This window comes from Schistocerca gregaria, chromosome X, assembly GCF_023897955.1.
Source record: "Schistocerca gregaria isolate iqSchGreg1 chromosome X, iqSchGreg1.2, whole genome shotgun sequence".
NCBI classification, from domain to species: Eukaryota; Metazoa; Arthropoda; class Insecta; order Orthoptera; family Acrididae; genus Schistocerca; species Schistocerca gregaria.
The window spans coordinates 572,023,136-572,045,407 of NC_064931.1; the positions used below are offsets into that span (position 1 = coordinate 572,023,136).

General features: G+C 36.0%; 1 protein-coding gene across 4 annotated transcripts in view; it reads left to right on the top strand.

Annotated features, from left to right (window-relative positions):
- The window catches only part of LOC126297816 (arfaptin-2), a 64,074-nt gene extending 46,862 nt beyond the window's left edge, over window positions 1-17,212 (top strand). For all 4 annotated transcript variants that reach the window (XM_049989045.1, XM_049989043.1, XM_049989044.1 and 1 more), the window contains exon 7: window positions 7,733-17,212. In XM_049989045.1, the coding sequence (XP_049845002.1) occupies window positions 7,733-7,885 (153 nt within the window). In that variant the 3' untranslated portion in view covers window positions 7,886-17,212. The remainder of the gene's footprint in view (window positions 1-7,732) is intronic.
- Window positions 17,213-22,272: the final 5,060 nt, after the last annotated feature.

Below are 22,272 nucleotides of genomic sequence, written 5' to 3' on the forward strand. Positions count from 1 at the left end.
TCTGGCCTTTTGTTTGTCAGTGGTCTTCTCAGTCTCTCAACCATTGTTTCTGCTCTGCTCCCTGTCTGGCTCCCTTCACACTGGGTAAACTTGTGACCCTGGCCTGTGACATGTCCCAGAATGGCATTGGTTCCATCCTGTCCTATCACAGCTAAGATGGCACTGAATGGCCCATTGCTTATTCGTCAAAGGCACTTTCCACTGTGCAGCAGAACTATTCACAGATGGACAGAGAGGTGCTAGCTATTTTTGGGGTGGGGGGGGGGGGGGGGTAAAAAAACTCTTCCTGTTTGGGGCAAGGCTTCTCCTCATTACTGACTACAAGCTGTTGGTTTTCTTGTTTGGCCATTGTTCCCAGCTACTGAATAGGGCTGCCTACCAGTTGCAGCAGCGGGCCCTCTTCCTCAGTAACTGTTGTTACCCCACCTAGCATGTCAATGCTGCTACACTATCGCAGCTACAGGTTGGGCACGATCCAGACACCCTGAGTACTCACATCCCATTTACAAGTACGAGCTTGGCCACCGGGGGTCCCCATCCCTTGCAGCGCTACGTCCCCTTCCTGTGCTGCAACTCTACCCTTCCACTGTTCTTTTTCCTTTTGTGTCTTTCCATTGGATGGTCTTCTAGGTGCCAGTTGTGCTTGGATCTTCCTTGTGATTTTGGACACTTTCCTTCAAGTGTTCTACAACTTCTCATTTTTAACCATTTAGGCCTCTTTTTGGACTTGATTTGCTACTGTACCAAATTTTACAGAAATGAAGATCATGCAGGGAAGGTTGCCCAGCATGGCATATATTCCACCTTCTGTGCCTTTCTCTCTTTGCACCCTTCCTTTCGTGCAGGGGTACTGTGCTCTAAACCCAGAACGGTAGTCATTCTGTTGTTGGTTGGTTGAGGGGGTGTCATAAAGTACCTAAGCACCTGCACGGCTGAAGCCCCCTTACTTGACTGTGCAGAGATCGCACTGTTTGTGCCTGAGATGGAAACTCCCCGCACAATCCAAGGAGAATGTGCGCATCTTGGCTGGGGCATGCGGACGCTGGGCAACATTTTACCGGACAGGTAACCATTCCTCTCGCTCGATGGTGGCCAAGGGGAGAGCCCTCATTCAGAGTGGGTGGTACCATGGTGGAAGACAATGCACATGAAGTGAATTAAACTTTATCCTACTGGCAGCCACAAGGCCCCAGCAGTCTTTTCAGATCAGAAAGATTATTATAATAGAGAGAAATACAACAGCATGATGCTTCCTTCCCTGGCTATGTCATGGGAAAGAGGACAAGCCAAATGACAGGGAGTGAAATACTTCACTTTATACTTGGTCTTTAATCAGGCTGATGGGGATACTTTTACTGCAGTGAAACCTCCTCCTCTTCTTCCTTTCTTCCTCTTCTTTTTCTTTTTCTTCTTCATCTTCTTCATCTTCTTCTTTTTTAAGGGGGGGGGGGGGGGGGGCAAATTTGAAGAAGTTGTCTACAGAAAATGCGAAATGGTGGATAAAATGAATGTGATACAGATGGTTCAGAATCTTTGTAAGGCCATTGTAAATTAATTTCCCCATAGTCTCCTTAAATAACTATAGATGAGCTCTGGGTTTACTACCTCAACAAAAGCTGTGTATTTTACCCATTGATGAGAAAAGACTTAGTAGGTGCCTAGTATGTAATTACCTCATTATCTGTTTTAGCATTAAGACAAAAAAGTAAAAATTGAATCTGTCCAAATGCTAACTCAAGTATGTGTCTTCACTAACTTGGTCCCATATTTCAAATATAACTGTTGAGAAATTTGATAAGTGCTTTGAAACAAATGAAGTGTATCCTCTGTGTGCTAATACCATTGGAGCATTTCATCATTAGATCTCAACTTTGACAACACTGTGCACGTGTCGAGAGGGAGGGGGAGGGGGGGGGGGGTGTTGTCATGCGCATGCTCTTTATGATGGAGTGGTGGATGACTAGATGAGGGAGGAAGTGCAGATGTGTATTATGATAGACAACGAACGTCTAAACAAATATTACAGGTATTGATGCTACACCAGACAGAATAGCAAGACCTGTTTAAAAAATAAACATAAAAAATATATTTCTTGAATATGTAAATTTCTGTGCGCCGGTGTGCTCACATTCTGGAGATGAGATAGGAGATCATACTACAAGATGATGATGCATTCTTTTTAATACAAAAGTAAAACAAAAACTAAAGAATGATTCTTCAGGAGAAAACTTGGGTTATGAGATGAAGGCTGTGTGTAAAGGAGAATTCGCCAGAAACAACAACAACAACCACCATATACTGAACATTGAATAAAAAGTTTAGAAAATAAACCCTAATAATGTTCAACAAAACAAGGGCATTACCATCTGTTCATTAAGGCAGTGAGAGGTGTACAGTAACAAGAAGAAATGAACAAACAATACAAGCTGTGAAAGTGAGGTTTTGTAAGAAGAACAACTGAATGTAAACTGTCTAATGTGATAAGGAATACAACAGTTGGGCAAGAACTAGAACTTAAAAGCATAAACTAACAGATCAAGAAGTACAGGATTAAATGGCGAGATCAGACCATATGGATGGACGAATGAAAATACTAAGAGCTCCTAGTCAGGATCATGAAGGCCCAAAGGATGTCTACTGGTTTCTGTTTCATCCTCTGCCATGCGGTTTGAAGGGACATGTGGTCAGCACACTGCTCTCCCATTGGTTTTGCAGACTTTCGACACCTTCGAGCCACTACTAATCAGTCAAATAGCTCCTCAATTGGCGTCATGGGGCTGAGTGCACCCTGTTCCAGTCCTCCCACCAAGGTAAAACCCTTGGGTTTGGCTGTACTGAGAATCTAACACAAGTCCTCCATGTGGCAGCCATCTATGCTGAACACTCAGCTATGGAGGGGGACAATGAATGAAAATAGAATGCATAAAATAATAATGAATTACCAACCAGTAGTGGAACAATGAATAGGTGGACAAAGAATGCTGTGTAGAGATGAAATTGAAACTAATCACATACATAGAGGCACTGAACAACAGGATGTAGCAGACAAATGCCTAACACTTGAGGGTAAGAAGAAGACGAAGATGATGTTTGTACTTAACTCATTCATTCAGAAGAAAATGGACTCAGTAAGGACCAAATGTAACTGACAATTAAATTAACTGTATTTTTACAATCAATTAAGAAATTGTGCAATATAATAAGCCTGACACAAATTTCGAAATAGCAGCTGTCCAGTGACTCAATAGTATACAGAGTAAAAAATAGGTGCAAATGTAAAGGGGAAGGGGAGACACTCATGTGGCATGTAGTCAGAATTGAAAATTATGAGAGCTTTATATAAGAACTAGCTGCGGCTGTGTTCGCATATCAGTAGGTTTGTTACTATGAGTAAGTAAGCTGCTGTACGTACAGTAACATCAGCTACCCTCACATGACTGCCGTTTGACGAAGCTTGGCTCATGATGTACACCTCACTCTCCCCCTCCCAAGCTCTATCAATACATGATGCATTGGCATGCACAGTATTGCTGCCAAGCAGTGTATACAGAGGGACATGGGCAGGAAAGCAACAAATAGTGTGGAGGTATGGATTAAACACTCTGAAGAGTGTATAAGCATTGTATTAATTACTTTTAATTGTTTCATGTAGCACGTACAGACCAATGAAAGTATTTCCACATATATGATAAATATCAAAAGTCAAAGAGTAAATAGCTTTATCAAAGAGTAAACATTTGTCCCTAATTCGGGTAATATTCTTCAAATTAACAGGAATCTCATACTACACACTTTCTAAAGTAGCCAATTTCTATCTCCACACCAAATTTCATTGAAACTGGTTCTGCTGGTTAGTTGTGAAAACATAACAGAGAAAGTTACTTTCCCATTTATAATATTGATATGGATAAAAATTTCAGTTAAGATTTCTTTTTTTCTTCTGTGATCTGATACATAATGGTGGAGTACATGACAACAGTTGACTGAAGCCATAGATGCTTATACCATTTTTATGTTTATTATTGATGGTGACTACTGCTGTCTTCAACACCTTTTACCACTTGAAAATGACCAAAAGGTTAAAATTGCAATGATGTATATTGTAATAAATGTGCAATCAATGGTGAATATGAAGTCATTTAAAAAAGATTTTTTACTGGTTGTGCACATCGATGTACAAACAGCGTATGAATTTATTTATGATGCACATGTAATGTAAGGATGTTGCAATCCCTGTAATACATTGATGCAGCACTGAAACCATTTGGTAGTGTAGAATGAAATGAAAATATTTATTCTAACTGCCTTAAGGGAAACAATGCTGTCTTTAGAAAAAAAAAGTTGTACAATGTTTCAAAAATTTATTTAAATGAGTGCGTAGTATAAGATATGAATCAAAATTGCAGATAGTTCATGGAAGTAATGATATTCCAGAAGTAATTCCAGATTAGTAAAAAGCCATTCAGGGTATGAAAAAATGAAAAGCGTCTGCAGATGATGCTGTTTCAGTAGAAATGGTTAAAGCTCAATGCAAAGTAATAGAAAAGAAACCTACAAAATTAATTACTGAATTTCTGTGGAGAAAGACAATATTCCCCTGTACTGGAACAGTGCAGTAATTATTCTGTTTCACAACGAAGAAGGCAGGCAAAACATGAGAAGCTGTAAGCCTGCCAGCCACCTCTCCATAATTTGTAAGGAATTTTCCAAAATTATCACCAGTGGAAAAAAAAACAGTAGTTTAAGCAAGCAAACAATGCTTTAGAGATGCCAACAGCACAGTGGACCACTTGCAAGTCATTAACAATGTTATAGAATAGAGCAAGCAATATGAGTTACCACATTGTGATCCCATAGAATTTGAAAAACTTGTAGCTTGGGTTCTACACAATCTGTGGCAACAGTCCTTGAGAAATAATACATTGATTCAACTTATGTTAGAATACTAAAAAAATATGTGCATACATGCAGATTCCTTTAGACTTCATCAAGATAATGAGAAATTCAGAATTTAAATAAGTCAGGTAAGTAGATTACACATCACCAGAACTAGTCATAGAGCAAATTCACAGATCCTTAATTTGGAAAAATGAAGATGGGATACTTGTTAATGGGACTGGTCTGAACCACCACCTCTAGTTGATTACACTGTATTTTTTGTCTTTGGTGCAAATAACTTTAACAACAAATGCAAGAACTTAAAACAAAAAAGTCAGAAAATAGGCCTAAAAAATAACTTACAGACAGACTGAAATAATGTACAATGGAATTGAAACAAAAATGTACAAATTAGTAATGAAATCATATAATAAGTGGAGTATTTGTATTTAAGTCATCTTATTACCGTGAGTGGGTGCCTGGCAGAAAAGTAGACAAAATATTGAAAAAATGTCACATAGAGTTTTGAAAACTATTTTCCCTATGTATCTAAGACGGAAAGTCAACAGTCTGTGTGTATTATCAGTGTTGACTTATGGCGGTGAAACACAAATCTTTCAGGTGGATATTATCCTGAAACAGACCATTGCTCAGTGAACAATGGAGAGATTCATGTTGGCCTCAGGAAAGTGTTCAATTGGCAGCCACAAAAAACTTCAATTATTTGTCCAATAACATGATGTGTGTGGCCAGTAGCAAAGTACAATTTAAATCTAAACTGACAGTGTTTTTGATTAAAAATTAGGTATTTGAGTGTACAAGAAAAAGATGTTTACTTTTATCATTAAATTTGTTTATGTTTCATGAATAATGTGACTAATTCGAAAGACCAATACATTAATTTGTATTAAATGTAGGCCTCTGTTCTGTTTAGTAATGTGTAAATTACCACAATGTAGCCATACACACCACCAAATCATGAATATATAGCCTGTAAACTGACTCCTTCTACAGTATTTTGATAGAAATTGAGCAAGTCATGTGTAGAACATGTAAGTAAATAATGAATTATTATCGACATACAAAACTTTAAGTGGAGTGTGTAGTGTTGTTCAGTTGAGTGTATCAGTTATCTTTTCAATTTTTCTCACACTGCTTATTGTAAGAAAGATACTTAGTAAATGCTAATCATGGTCCTATTGGAAATGGTATACCCTTGTTTTCATCCAACATTTGAACTAAATTATCTAACCAGTTATTGGAGGAGCTGCAGTATAATATGGACTCCGAAGCACAGTGTAACTAGGGATTTTTCATGGTAATAAATCATTATCATGGCCAAGCTGTATTCATCAATGTATACGGGGTGGTTATAATTAAACTTTCACTACTTGAGCCAATGTAGACAGAAAACTATTTACAGTATGGGTACCTAACTTTATAGGAATGATGTTCAGACTGTGCACTGCAGGATTTAGGTTCTTAGTAGTGTTGGTATCACCAGCTGCCATTAAATTCTGGTACTTGTCTGGCAACATAAGGTTGCAACCCAAGTGTCAGTGTGTGTTACAGTTGCATACAGTCAGCATGGGTCTGGACAAGGGGAGAGGGGCTTTATTGTAAGGCTGTTTGATAAAACAGCAGAAATAGTGCTGCTGCTCTTCACAAGTATTGACACATTAGAGGAATTTGGAGAAGTCCTCTTTAGACATAGTGGTTGAAGAACGTGATACGGAAGTTTGAATTGAATGGTGATTTGGAAATTCTTCGTATAAGCAACCAACGGCCAGTTGAACCACAAATTGTTGAAGTTACTATTGTCATGGCTGAGAATACTGGATGCAGTGTGTGATCTTTAGGTAGTACACAGTCTGTGCCCACCATTCAAAAAGTGCTGGGAACAGTTGTGAAATGGTATCTGTACAAACTTCCAGGCTGTTGTGGATGCAGATGCTCATCACATTAAGCAATGTTTGTAACCTGTAATGTAAACAAAGCACACAATTAACTAAAGTTACCCTTTCCAGTGGAAATTAAAATGTGTTTCTTTCAATGGTTTATTCATTATTTTTCTTCTGCATGTATTTAAAAATGCTTCCATAAAGTTTGGTTGCCCTGTTATCACTAGTTTTTTGTGGAAGCCCTCTCACATAACAAACATGTAATTATAACCATCCTGTGCTTTCACACACCATGTCACAGAGAATATCGCATTAGTTTTAATCTCAAATGAGAGCATGCATAGAGAAAAAAAATATACAGTTAAATTGGTGTGTCATTGGAGGTTAGAGATTTGGTTATTGTGTATTATTTGCTGAGTGATGACATGCTGTGGCAGTCTACTGATGTTACTAAGGCAAGTATGCTCTAGAGTTTATATATTGATAAGAATGTGTTGTGGTCAAACTTGGGCTTTTGTTTAAACCATTAGATTGAAATTTCATTAGCATTATGTTAATCAGAATATATCAAAATACAAGTCATTACTGACATCATAAGAAATTTTGAACCAGTGAGAAGTGCTTAAATTTTGCATCCACATTAATTGACAGTTTTGTATTCCTTTGTTTGGCAGTTTATTGATACAAATTGATTTTAACTAATTTGAGCAATTACAGTGTTTTTAAAAATGAGCCATATTTCTTTATAATGTGAGTTGTGGTCTGTCTTTGAACATTTCTTGTATTAACATTTTAATAGTAAGCATTGCAATGAGAGTTACAACTTAATTAATATCTAACAGCAAATCTTCTAGATTAGGCCAAATAGTTGTTGCTGCTAATCTCTGCACCCATTTTGATACCATTGCAAATGTCCATCTGGAATTTGTAACAATTATTTCATGTTGTTGCAGATCAAAGTAATGCACAAACAGCTTTTGCTGTTTCATAATGCGGTATCAGCATACTTCTCAGGAAATCAACAGGCACTTGAAGCTACATTAAAACAGTTTAACATCAAGGTTAAATCTCCTAATTCTTCCTATCCATCATGGTTGGAGCAATAGTAGCAGGAGATACGTAGGACTTGTGAGTCGTGCCCATTCCAGATGGTTTGCAGTTATTGTAAAGTAGCTGTGTAATTTCACTTAATGTCAACATGACAATGCTGCAACAATTCCTGCATCACCTTGTTTATCAATCTGTGTGTGCATCATATGTGATAAATGTAAATTAAGTGCTTTAAAAACTTTTGTTGCCATTTACTATACATCAGGGCCAGAATTCTGCATTAGTTAACTGTGGACATTAATTATGTATACTAAAACCCTTGTTCATCAGTCATGCAGTATCATTTTTTCAGTGAGTTCCTGTTTCATGGTTTTGTATGATTTTAAGACTACAGATAACTGGTGAACAGTACATATATTTCATGTATGAGATATAGTGCATATCATTAATAAATGACTTCTTTACAACATTGTTTGCCAGTTAGCCCACTTGGATAAAAATTTAAAACTTATAAGAAATAAAAATAAAAAATGGTTTATATTTTATAATTTAAAGAAAATACAGTTATGTTGTTGCTGCAGTTCAGCATGCTTAATATCTGCGTAATGATCAGATTGTGTCGAATACGTATATGGTCAGCATTTAGCTATGTTGTACAGTGTAACAACTGACAGCTATTAGACTATAGATGTTTCATGTATTGAAAAATAAATGACATGAATACCTTCATTTTCTGTCCAGATGTCTAGGATTAACAGTGTGTTATTGTGAGTAAAATTGTTACTGCTACATGTTATAACAGGACAAATTTGATATTCTTAAAGCACGTCATGTGTTAATGTGATCCATGTGTAGTGTGATGCTGAAAGAAAAAGTCATGTAGTATCTGTTCTATGGAAAATTGCCATAGATTTCTTTCTTTCTTTTTTTTTCCTTTTTGTACACAGTACAAACTTTCAAAGCTGATTTTGTGAATGCCACTGGATTTATATTGGTTTTAGTGCACTGTGACTTCAAGACAGTGCATTCAAATATAAACCTAGCATTGCTAAAAAGAGTAGATATCAGTTTCCAGTTTTTAATGACAACACTACAGATAAAAGGAGAGTATTAGTCCTCTTAGACAGTATAATTAATGAAAGACAGAATTTAGAATTGATTGTCACATGCTTGTCACATTACTACTACTGTGCTTTTTTGTCGTAGTTGGTGTGTTCACCTGTACTCTGTTATATGCTTGTATGAATGTCACAGTAATGTGATGACATCTCATTGAAATGCACCATTACACTCATTGTATTCTTTTGCAAAATGCATTTTAGCCAGTTATTTTCTTCTCTCTTTTTTTGTATGGCTCTTTTGACAAAGTTTAGTCAGTATCTTTAACGTAATTTTTCTCTTTTGAACATTTGCAGTGTTGGATTGGTTTAGTGCTTTTAAAAGCAGACGAAAAAGTATTTATTACAAATAATTAGTTCTAACTGGGGATAATTTTTGAAGTTCAGAATTATATACCCTTTTAGGTATTTTGTGCTCTGTGCAGTTACTTTCCAGAGAAAGTAAGTTTTATTCATGGTAATTTCAAAATAACACTGTTTGTCTTTGTCATTGTGACATCCACCTCATCCAAAAAGGTACAATACTCAATGCTTTGGTGTTAATAGTTTGTTTTGAAGTTGTATACTGGAGCTGATGTTTTGAACAACAGTGTTTTCTCTACGTGAAAGGCTTTAGTGTCTCCTCGTCATGTGCAGTATTTAAATGCTGCCAATGCTTTCAGTAAATAGTAAATGGAGATTAGTGGTACCTTGTGCAAGTATGACAATATCTGGTGGTGTAATTGAGCAGGAGAATAGTCATCTATGGGAGTGCTGATTTTGTGTAGTACAGCACTTCTGTTGCTACCGTCCACAATTAAATTTGCTCTCCTGGAATACTGCCAAGTATTTTACTTCATTTTAGATGACCTGCAAGCATAGCTCGTATATAATGTGCCATTAATAGCTGACGTAATGCTTTAGTGACAGTGGTTGACAACAAGAGACTTGTAACTCTTTTGTCTTTGTTTTCTATACAGTATTTGCCGATAAACATTTTTTTCCCATGTGATTCTGTATTTAAAGACTGATACTAGAAATAAACATTTAAGTGGTGGTAGAAAAGGCAGTATGTGCCGTGTTCTCTCCCCCTTCCCCTCTCTGGCATAAGTAGTTCATTATGACCTAAGGACGTGTTTCCTCCTTTCATTTGTCATATTATCTTTGCATTCTCACATGTGGCAAACATTAAAGGCCTTGTTATAAATTTCATTTGATGCTTTGTATGTGATGCTGTCATTGATCAAACTGTGCACATTTTGGCTTGTGTTGTCTGAATACCATATCTCATATAATATTCAAATCAATATGAATTTAATTGTCTCAATTAAAAACAAAGAAAGAGTAGAGATTTACAAAAATTAAATTTGGAACTTGTAGGGATATGCACATACTTCAGCACTAACTACAACTTCCAAATCTTATTTATGTGTCTGCTGTTGCCCAGAGTCCAAAGTATACTCATCTACTGTTTATGCTGCACTCAGAATTTTCCAGTATCTTATTAGTGTTTCAAAAGTCATTATGTAGAACTGCATAGTAGCTCGACTTGATACTCCATTAAGGGTTTTTTTTCGGGGGGGGTGGGGGGGGGGGGGGGGGAGGAGATATTAAATATCTTATAATTGAAGCGAATTGTGGTTTCTGTAGAAAGTTGTGAGAGAGAATGTTAGAAATGTATTTTGGAGCATTTCAGTGAATGATCTATCAGTGAAACTTTTACATGCTTTTTTATATTTATTTGTGATATTTGTTGTCAGCTTTAATATAATTTTTAATGTAAAGCTTCTTATTTGTACAGAAACTGTATTCGGCATACAGTATAATTCTTAAACATTTATATTTTATATACACAGTAGACTCACAATGGTTAAAGTATTTGTAGATTCAATCTCACAAAATTTGTAACACAAATACATATTTGAAAATATGAATCAGAGTATGTCTCTCAATGTCTTTACCAAGTTCTGACATACTTCTTATTTTAAGGTAAGCTTCTTGCAAATGTGTGCAGTTGAGTTTTTTGTCTGTTATTGGTTTGATGGTGTTTATTGTAATCTTACTTTAATATAAAACATGATATTTAATTGTACTTTTATGAACAGAGTTAAAAATACAAATGCAATTTCTTACACAATGAGATGAGTGTAGCAAAACAACTTCTTCATGTTCATAACAGAAAATTGTCTATGTGGTACAACTTGTCAGTTCGTTGAGACACCCTTGCATTAATTAACTGTTAACTGTAGTAATCTGTCATACATTCATATTAAAAATATTTTAAGTCAAGAGTATTATTTTCCCTTTTGTCTCAGTGATGTAAGAAGGCATTTGTATATTCCATAATGAGAAATTTAAGATAAAATCTACAGAGCCCATAATTATTTTATGTGGCTCAGTTAGTAGATAATATTTACGTTTTCGGGCTTTGCGCACACGCACACACGTGTGCGTGTGTCAGTGAGTGAGTGAGAGAGAGAGATTTTAAAGCAGCTGTGGTGTATTTGAGGTAATGTGAAACAGTGTAGTTAGTAGTTATAAAGTTTTTTCACTCAGTCCCTTTCAGCACTTAAGAATTTTATGTTGCAAGATGTTTGTTTGGATAGAAAGAGATGAAAACTGAGTTATCTTTTGATAGTATTGTAGAAATGAAATATTTTTTCACAAATGTCTTTTAATAACTTTTGTGTTGTGCTAGTAATAGGACAATAGCTTGAAGAGTAATTATATAAATAAGACGAGGCATATGCATGCCTGTTGTAAGCTATTTGACTGTTACCTATATAAATATCAATTCTCAATGCTAAGAAGAATTTAAATTGTACATGTGGTGCATCTATGATTGTGCTTTCTATTCTTGGCAACACCTTGTCAGATTGGTGAATATTTATTAGTTCTCTGCCCTGTAGGTTTTGCTCCTAATTTTGATGCTGTTTCAAATGATTATTTCATGTTACACAGTTTTTATTTGTTAATTCCTGCATATAATTTGCTTCATTTGAATGCTTTTTAATCATATAATGATCAGAAATCTGGCCCTGATTATTTAAGGCAAAATTTTGTTAATGGTTAATGATGAGCTGTTTTCAGTTTCCAGCAAATGTATGTGTATTTGTGTGAAGAGTTATTTATTGACTTTTGTGGCCATCAGATCAAAAACTCAAGTAATATTAAAGTATTTAACAGGCTTTCACCTCAAACTTATTAATTCAGTTAGTGGTATTATTACATTACCTGATGTGTCTACAGTTTATAAAGGAGGATACGTTTTAATTAAATCCACTCTGTACTAATCACTGTATGTCAACAGGGATTATTATAATTTACAAAGTTGTTTGCTCCACAAGTTAGTTCCAAAACATAGGGAAGTATATCATGTGGATGTGAAATATGTTCATTGTGAGTAGAGAGTGTGGATTTTTTTTTCTCCCCATTCGCTTAGGATAATTTTACATAAGATGGTGAAAGGAAGTTTGTATGATGTTGCAGTAATTAAGAAAATCTTAAATTTGATTTTTTTAAGTCATAAATGCAACCATGAAACCAGCAAAAATGTAATTAAAGGTAGGAAGGTGCAAATAAGGGGCGAATGGGTAAATGATGATTATAATGATGAAGGGCATTGGTATTGATTGATGCAAGTAGAAAGGTACCTATTGAGCTTCGTTTCTATGCAGAAATACACTGGCCTCTTTGATCCCTCTATGGGTTTGATAATTATTGTAAACATTTGTAGCTGAAATTCAGTTCAGAGTGAACTGTTGGGTTTCCTACTGCTACCAACACACTCTTGACCTGTGTGTCTTGGTATACGCTGCTGTGTGACATGGGGAATCCTTAAAATCATCTGTGAATGCAAGGCTCTTGAGGTGTATTAAGTGCCAGTTGTAATGAGTGACTTATTACCAATTCAAAAGTAGACATATGTGTACAGGTGTTCGTCTTAAACAGTTTTGGCAGTGGAATGGACATTGCCTAATGTGAGTCACCCTAATAGTAACAGATTGTAATGATAGAATACTAAGTCACTAAATACAAATGAATTCTGAATTAAAATCTGTATATAATTTTAGTATATTGTTCAGCCATAAATGTGTTTGGTGAGCAGTATTATCTATATTTCTGGAGGAGGGTATAGCACATTCTCACTCTGAAATTTTGTCATTAATTGCAATTGAATATTCATTCATAATTTATTGGATAATCTATTATAGGCGTAAAGTGACATTAGACAGTAACAAAACAGTGCTGGAGGTTGAAAAGAAAAACTTAGGAATACTTCAGAATCCATAATAAAATCTGCTAAAGTTCACATTATAGTGAAAGATAAATTTTCAAGAGCTAAATCTGTATTTTATATAATTTATAACCTAATTTTCTTTCCCTGCATGCTAAATGTCTCATTAACTGCTATACACCATAGTATTGAATGCAATTTTGAGAAGGAGCGAATGTTTTCTGTTTTGTTTATTACCTGCATTCACAATTATTTTGGAAAAAAAGAGAAAGCTCTAGCAATTATAGACAGAAGTTGCCACGTAATGAACACCTCTGCCCACTACTTGTAAATAAATTTGATATTTTACTTCACAATTCATTGACCAGCATTGTCATAACACCACAATGTTACGACAGTGTTGGTCTGGTGAATTGGGGATTTATTGAAGGAAATATATAGCTAATCATTTGTTGTGATGTAGGTAATTCAGTTCTGATATTTTGAAGTGAAGGGTTCAAAACCAACATTACACAGTGGTGAAATATGTGGGGTTTCACATGGAAGAAATGATAAAGGAACTGGAGCAAATGAAGAAGCTACAACTATCTGAGAAATTTGAAATCAGACAAAGAATAAAAAAGAGAAAAGACTTTCGAATTCAAACTAATGAGTGCCAGCTGCTGGTGAATATTAAAACTAGTAATTCACAAAATGTAGTAATGTTTATATTTGTTCATAATACTTTTGTTTTACACGTGATTCGATTGATATGTTGTATTCAAAGTTGTGTATATTGATTTCAGATTTGTCAAATAACTGGAGCTTCTCCATTTGTTCAAGTTCTTTGATCATCTTTTTGGCCCAAAACTCAACATATTCTGCTGTTATATGAGGTTTGTTAAGTAACTTTTTGCGTCCCTTTGTGATGCCAATCACTCATCAGTTTTTATTCAAAGTAGTTTCTCTTCTTTATAATTTGTCTTATTTCTGATTCGTCAAACAACTTTAGCTTCTCCATTTGCTCCAGCTCTTGTATCACTTCTACCATGAGAAATTCCACATAGTCTGCCATTGGGGTTAGTTTTGAACACTTAACTTCAGAAAATCAAGAGAATTGAATAACCTACACCATAACAAATGATTAGCTACATATTTCCGTCAATATATCTCCAATCAACTGGAAAAACACCATCATGACATTAAAGTTTCCTGACAGTGCTGGTCCAGCGAACTGGGGATAGATGGAAGGAAATGTGTAGGTGATCATTTGTTGTGGTGTGAGTAATTCAGTTCTCCTGATATTTTGAAGTGAAGTTTTCGAAACTAACCTCGTAAATTGGCGGAATATGTGGAGTTTCTCATAGTAGCAATGATAAAAGAACTGGAGTGAATCAAGGAGCTCCAGTTGTTTGACAGCTCAGAAATAAGACAAACTGTAAAGAAGAGACAAGACTTTGAATACAAACTAATGAATGACGGGCACCACAAAGGGAGAAAAAAAGTTACTTAATTTAACTAACTTCATACGGTGTTGGAATATGTAGAGTTTCACACTGAAGAAATGATTAAAGAAGTGGAACAAATGGTGAAGCTCCAGTTGTTTGACAAATCTGAAATCAGACAAATTATAGAGAAGAGAAAAGACTTTGTATTCAAACAAATGAGTGGCAGGCACTCCAGAGGGATATAAACATTACTTAATTGACACAAAGGATAAACAGCTTTCTTGCTTGTGCTTCTTGCCAAAGCAATTGTGTCATCTTGGTTAGTCATTGAAAAATCTGTGGTAATACATGGTTTGCTATTTAGTTTATTATGAATGCAGAGTGACATTGCTGCATTTCCAATAATTAGAGGCATACTGTTTAATATGTCACAAGATTTAGTGAATCAGCAAAAGTTTTATACAGTGTTCATTGCTGTTTTCACTGATAACAACATCGATTGTTGATGTGGATGTGTGGTGTTAAATAGTAAGAAGCAGCATCGTATTGGAAGGCAATGGTTGCAAATTTATAGATGACATTAGACTTGGAGGATTTACTGAGTACTTGTGCTTAGCACAGGCCCGTGCTTTCATTACAGCAGAAGTTGGCATATCATGCTCTTATGGGGTAAGAAGCCCAATTATGTGTGTGTATCACTGAATAACTGTGTTGGTAATCAGTGCACATGCTTAACTGTTCATATGTATTTTCGGAAAGCTTGTTTGTTCATTGATTTTTTTCTAAACTGAATTTACTCTTGCATGCCCTCAGGATAGTTTAAAATAATTTTACATTACTGAAAATTTTATACACGTTGCAGCTTTTCAACTTTTTCTCTCAATTCATTTTAATTATTATTCCATTGTCATTTGTTTGCTTGTCCTTTTCTTACAGTCACCTTACCTTTGATTTTCAAGTGTTTTACCAAATCATGGAATTATGTTTAAGTACCAATAATGTTGCATACCTTCTCTTTTGAGAGATTGATTCCCCCAGTCTACTTTTTGCGAATCTTTATTTTTGCATGTACACAGAAAAGAATGTTCTGGACACACTATAACAAAATAAAGGCACAAAATGCATCTACTTGGTGCCATATCATCTGTCATGCAGATGTTACAAGGTTCATTCATTTATGTGGTCACTGACATTCGTCTTGTACTCTATTGCATCCGATCAAGTATCAGCATTTAATTTTCAACGTCCATCATATTCCGTTCTGCTTTGCCACTTCTGAGTGACTTATCTGTCTATTTTTTGTAAAACCCCATTTTCTCTGCAGTTTCACCTTGTGTGTGTGTGTGTGTGTGTGTGTGTGTGTGTGTGTGTGTGTGTGTGTGTGTGTTGCTTTCAATTGTTTAACTGCCTGTTAATGCGTTAGTCCTTCATGCTACTCTTTTCATCTTTTGTTGAGTTTCACTCTTTTTTTTCTGTAAAGTGATTACTGTCAAATGGTATGCATGAACATAAAAAAATGGAGAAATGTTGGTGAGTGCAGGAAGTCATTTTTCCAGTAGTATTTTTTTATTGCCAAAGGAAGTATTGACATATAGACAAACATTCCACTTGGTCTGTTGTATTAAGTTCCTTATGTGAAACATTTTCTTTTCTTAAAATGTTTTCCATTTTTGCACTACTGTAGCCAACTTTTCTGCTGGTTTCCACAGGCTGGAGGTTCACATATATGATGACTAGATTCATGACATACAACAAAATTGTATTACTGTGATGAAATTCAGGCAGGTAAAAAGTCTGAGTTAGTACCAGACTTCAAAAAATGAAAGATAATTGATTTAATGATCCATGTATTGATGGTATGGAGGATTTATTTAATACTAAGCATTTCAGTCAGAAGATTACCCTTATTTTTTTCTAGTCAGTAATTTAATCAATATAGTAGTTTGCATTGTTGACCATTGTAAATTTGGAGAAGTGTCAAATTGTTATAACAGCTCATTAGTGCAAAAGGTACTCTTGGGGCCAGAATGTGATATTTATGAATACATTTTGCAAGAATACTTGTCATACTTGTTTGTACACTATTTTGGTGATTTACAGTCTAATGGAATAGACGCTTTGATACTTAATATGAAATCATGTAGTTTATATTGTTAGCCAAGTGTATAACAAAGTTGTAACCTTTGATGTCTGTTTAGGTTAGTGTGAATGTTTTTACAGGCACAGATATCTTTATAGGAACTAGGACATTATTAGTGCAATAAAACTTGAATTCAGATGAAGAAAGCTGGCCAAACTCTTAGCCAAAGCAATTCCTTTCTATCTTGCCTTTTAATTTAGCAGTGTTTGTAGAACTTCAGTTGAGCATGCTTCTGTTGTGTAAACTAAGGAGATATCAGTGCTCAAGAATAATTTTTGCAAAATGAGTACTTTAATTTTAGATGAGTAAAACTGATGTATTCCATGTATTGTGTTGCAGCACGTTTTAGCTTATGTAAGTAAATGTAAATACGCTTCATATTCACGCTATATGTAGCACTCTGTGAAACATTGTATATACTGATGATTACTCCTTTTAAGTGAGAACTTTGTTTGGGATAATAAATAAATATCACATATTAATATTTATACAATTAACTATTTGTGTGCCTGTTGTATTTCATTTGCCCAGTGGTTTGGAGTACTTATTCTTTTTCCTTTTTAAAATGTGTGTACGAAGAATTCACTTTCTAACACGTGTAGATCTAAATGGTGTTCTTATTGGAAAAATTTTTATCCCCAAGTTTGTTTGGCAGTCCACGAATAATATTCAGAGCTTTTGTTTAAAGTAGGCAGACATTTCCAAAAAATGGGATATCGTCATTATAGCAAATGTAAATATCCTTGAAAACTTCTTGTCATCTACTTCACTAATGTGTCGTGTGCTTACTTCCTTTTCAAAATCCAGTTTACCGTTTGTAATGCTTGCCATGCTGATATTTCATCAAGTCTACGTTATCAATTTCATAATTATGTGTGGATATCATTGTACAGTGGTGTCATTATTTTCCAAGTACAGCAAATTAATATTTTGTCATTGCATTTTACATTAATTTTCTATAAACATGGAATTTAAAAACAGAAGAGATTTCCATAGCAGTTAATCCTCTGTTTACAATAAGTACACAGACATATTGTGTTTTACCATCTTATTTGTTATTTACCTCTTTTGGTTTGTTTGAAACTTACATTCAATCTTCCTGTGAATGTGAACACTCTCAGGATTTTTATCTTCATCTTCATACTACATATGTGGCAGGATTATAAAATACTTGGTATGATTGTTATGAGTTCATTGTTCTATGAAAACGATCCACATAATGGCTGTTTGGAAACACTTCATTCAGTTCCAGCCAAAAGCTGTTTTAATGTGTGTGCACAAAAGTCTTGTTATAAAAAATTTTGAAAATATCAGTGCAATTTCACATGTAACATGATGCTGACAATTTTTTTTCTTTTATAAGGGAAATGAAAATCAAAAGATCTGCAGCCGTCTCTTGCATTTAATTTGGTTATGCAACCAGTTTCGTGATTCCATTAACCATGTCCAGGTCCCTTGACCAACATAAATTGAGAGAAATTAAATCTCATGTGCAGTTATAACAGGAACCAGTATTAAATAACCGGTGCCCTTAGATATCTGGTTTACACCACACTATCCCTTCATGCATTTCATACAGAGCAACTAAAGTCCTTGTAACTATGTATCACATGGATGGACGTACAAAGATTTTTTAACTGTTCTAAGCTGTGAATAATCTGACTTCTCCTACATTTCTATTGGATGACAAATTTTTATTTTTATACTCTTGGCCTTTTCTAAGTTTATGGCCAGTGCTGTAATCACACATTCTGGTACTGATCAGGCAGTTTGAACAATGTCTGTGTATGAAATTTAGACTTGAAAATCAAGAAAAATGTACTTTGTTTCCAATTTGACATGTTGTTGGGACAACAGTGTCTTGCTTTGTTTCTAATTTGACATGTATATTGGAACAACAACGTTTCTCATATCCATAAACATAGTGCGAGTCGTGTCATTGCTTAGTATCACTTGGCTTTGTATATTATTCTTTATGTGACTGCAGAGTTAAAAAATTCTACCTTCGTGGTTTTTTATGAAAGGTATTAAGAAATCGTAAGAACAAATTTAGGATATTATCTAAGAATACATTAAATATTGACACTAACTTTTACAAAGCAACTGCTGCTTTCCCCGTATTCTCCTACATACTGGTGTTAAGATATACTGTGGCCTTCTGTTCTAATGTTAACAAGTGGCTCAGAGAAAGCCTCAACTGTTGCTGACAAATTTTAAAAATAGCATTTAACATATCAGATTTTTTGTGAATATTCTGTGTCTCAACCTGACAGTGTCACTGAATAGGTGATTTCAGTTTGCTCAAGAATTGAGACAAGTTTTTGTGCAAGACTTTCACTTGGATATTGCTTTATATGCCACTCAAGAATTAACCCATTGCTGTTTTTTTCTTATACACGTCCATTTTATTAGATTTTGTTTCTCCACCATATTTAAATTTTTGCTTGAATGCAATTAATTCTCTATCATTGTGTTATAGGTGAATGTCTGTAAATGAGAGAAGGCAGGTTGTTCTTAATACCCTAATCATGACTACTGTTTTCTTTTGTTTGTAAGTATGATAAATCTTGTAACTGTCGTCATGTCTGCATTACTAATTACTATCTGCTCCCCAATAATTTTGGAGACCTGCATGTTGTTATGCTTGGTGTGAATAGAGTGCTGAACAGATTGTTGTAAGTAGTTGTTGAAGGCTGTGTATGGAACGATTTCACTAAAATTTTTAAATATTACATGTACCAGGAATGCATCTCTAGGGAAACAAAAGATGTACAAATGAAAGTTGTTCTCATTAAGGAACCAGAGCATGAGTGATGAATGTATTTAGGTTGTCCGTTTATGCTTGGAGAGCATCATAAAACACAGATACTCTGGAATACATGATTGACTATGATGAATGAGATGTCAATAAAATTATTTATTTGACTACAAAAGCTAAAGAGTTAAGTATTTTGGATTGAGGGCTTCATCTGACTGTGAAGTCTTTCTCTTTTTCATCTTTAGACATTATTAGAATCTGCTATTTGTATAGAATTCAGCTGATGCATATGGGGAAAAGACATTAAATTTCCTAACATGTAAATAAAGGATTTTCTTTAATAAAGACTCGTACAGCAAAAAAAGTGTATATAATAATTGTTTAAAGTATTATTACAGTATGTGCATAATAAATATTGTTTGGCCAGTAGATCTCGTGAATGGTATGTCAGTGTTCATTCTTTTCAATTTTTAGAGTATGCCTAACACCTCTCCTTCCTCTTGCACCCCCCTGTCCCCCCCTTTTTTTTTCTTTTTTTTCCATGTCTTCTGGCTATAAATCTGTTTGTATGTATATTACCTGTTTGAATCCCAATAAAATTATGCTACTTCATTTAGCAGTGCTACGGATTTTAGATTATCCTAGAAAACATCTGATATTTGACAGTATTTTAACATTTTTCTTTTTCCATTGTGTAGTTTGGACTACAAATCTTTGTAGAAAAAATTTCATGCTGTTCCATACATTTAAATTTGTAGGAATTGTATAACATGTAAAAACAAAAAGATAAGTGAAATTTCAAAAAATGTTTACACACAATTTAATGTGTGTGACGTAGAAATAGTGCCTTATCCACATTCATGGCAGTTCAAATTTCACAGGAAACCATTCATGGAGTGGTAGGTGCCATAAACCATTTCAAACATAAACTTTTCCACTGGAGCATTGTGTGGTAGCAAGGATTCACTAAACTGCAAAATAACCTTGTAGTTTTGTGATACTGTTTGGTGGTATCACTTTCCCAGGTAGTGGTACAGTATACAGTTCTTTGCCAAGGGTAGCAGTTTGTACTGCCAGTTTCCCAGAAAGACTCTCTTCAGTCTTTGATTGTCTCTAAAATAAAAATTTAAAATTAGCTTCTGATGAATTTTAACTATGAACCTGCTGTCATGTTTCCACTTAACCTTGGCATCAAGAACAAGTATTGCTGTATTCAGGAGGGTTATAATCTTCCACATTAATTTTTACATGTGATACTGAATTATCTCACCATATTTGAACCATGTGAGATCTCCAAAGCCAGTAATATATTGCATAGATCATTTGCACAATTTTTATCAGAACAATGTGGAGTTAGTTATTTTTTCAGGCCATGTATGAATGAATGTTGGCGTATAAGGTTGCATGCTGGCCATTTTCAGGGTACAAAATAGCACGGTGATGTTAAGTTTAATATTATTACTGCAGTGTATTAGTATTTGTCACTAAAGTTAGAAGTGAAACATACATTTAAGAACAAAATAAATGTTTTTCAACTGTACCAATGTTTAATTAAATATACACTCCTGGAAATTGAAATAAGAACACCGTGAATTCATTGTCCCAGGAAGGGGAAACTTTATTGACACATTCCTGGGGTCAGATACATCACATGATCACACTGACAGAACCACAGGCACATAGACACAGGCAACAGAGCATGCACAATGTCGGCACTAGTACAGTGTATATCCACCTTTCGCAGCAATGCAGGCTGCTATTCTCCCATGCAGACGATCGTAGAGATGCTGGATGTAGTCCTGTGGAACGGCTTGCTATGCCATTTCCACCTGGCGCCTCAGTTGGACCAGCGTTCGTGCTGGACGTGCAGACCGCGTGGGACAACGCTTCATCCAGTCCCAAACATGCTCAATGGGGGACAAATCCGGAGATCTTGCTGGCCAGGGTAGTTGACTTACACCTTCTAGAGCACGTTGGGTGGCACGGGATACATGCGGACGTGCATTGTCCTGTTGGAACAGCAGGTTCCCTTGCCGGTCTAGGAATGGTAGAACAATGGGTTCGATGACAGTTTGGATGTACCGTGCACTATTCAGTGTCCCCTCGACGATCACCAGAGGTGTACGGCCAGTGTAGGAGATCTCTCCCCACACCATGATGCCGGGTGTTGGCCCTGTGTGCTTCGGTCATATGCGGTCCTGATTGTGGCGCTCACCTGCACGGCGTCAAACACGCATACGACCATCATTGGCACCAAGGCAGAAGCGACTCTCATCGCTGAAGACGACACGTCTCCATTCGTCCCTCCATTCACACCTGTCGCGACACCACTGGAGGCGGGCTGCACGATGTTGGGGCGTGAGCGGAAGACGGCCCAACGGTGTGCGGGACCGTAGCCCAGCTTCATGGAGACGGTTGCGAATGGTCCTCGCCGATACCCCAGGAGCAACAGTGTCCCTAATTTGCTGGGAAGTGGCGGTGCGGTCCCCTACAGCACTGCGTAGGATCCTACGGTCTTGGCGTGCATCCGTGCATCGCTGCGGTCCGCTCCCAGATCGACGGGCACGTGCACCTTCCGCCGACCACTGGCGACAACATCGATGTACTGTGGAGACCTCACGCCCCACGTGTTGAGCAATTCGGCGGTACGTCCACCCGGCCTCCCGCATGCCCACTTTACGCCCTCGCTCAAAGTCCGTCAACTGCACATACGGTTCACGTCCACGCTGTCGCGGCATGCTACCAGTGTTAAAGACTGCGATGGAGCTCCGTATGCCACGGCAA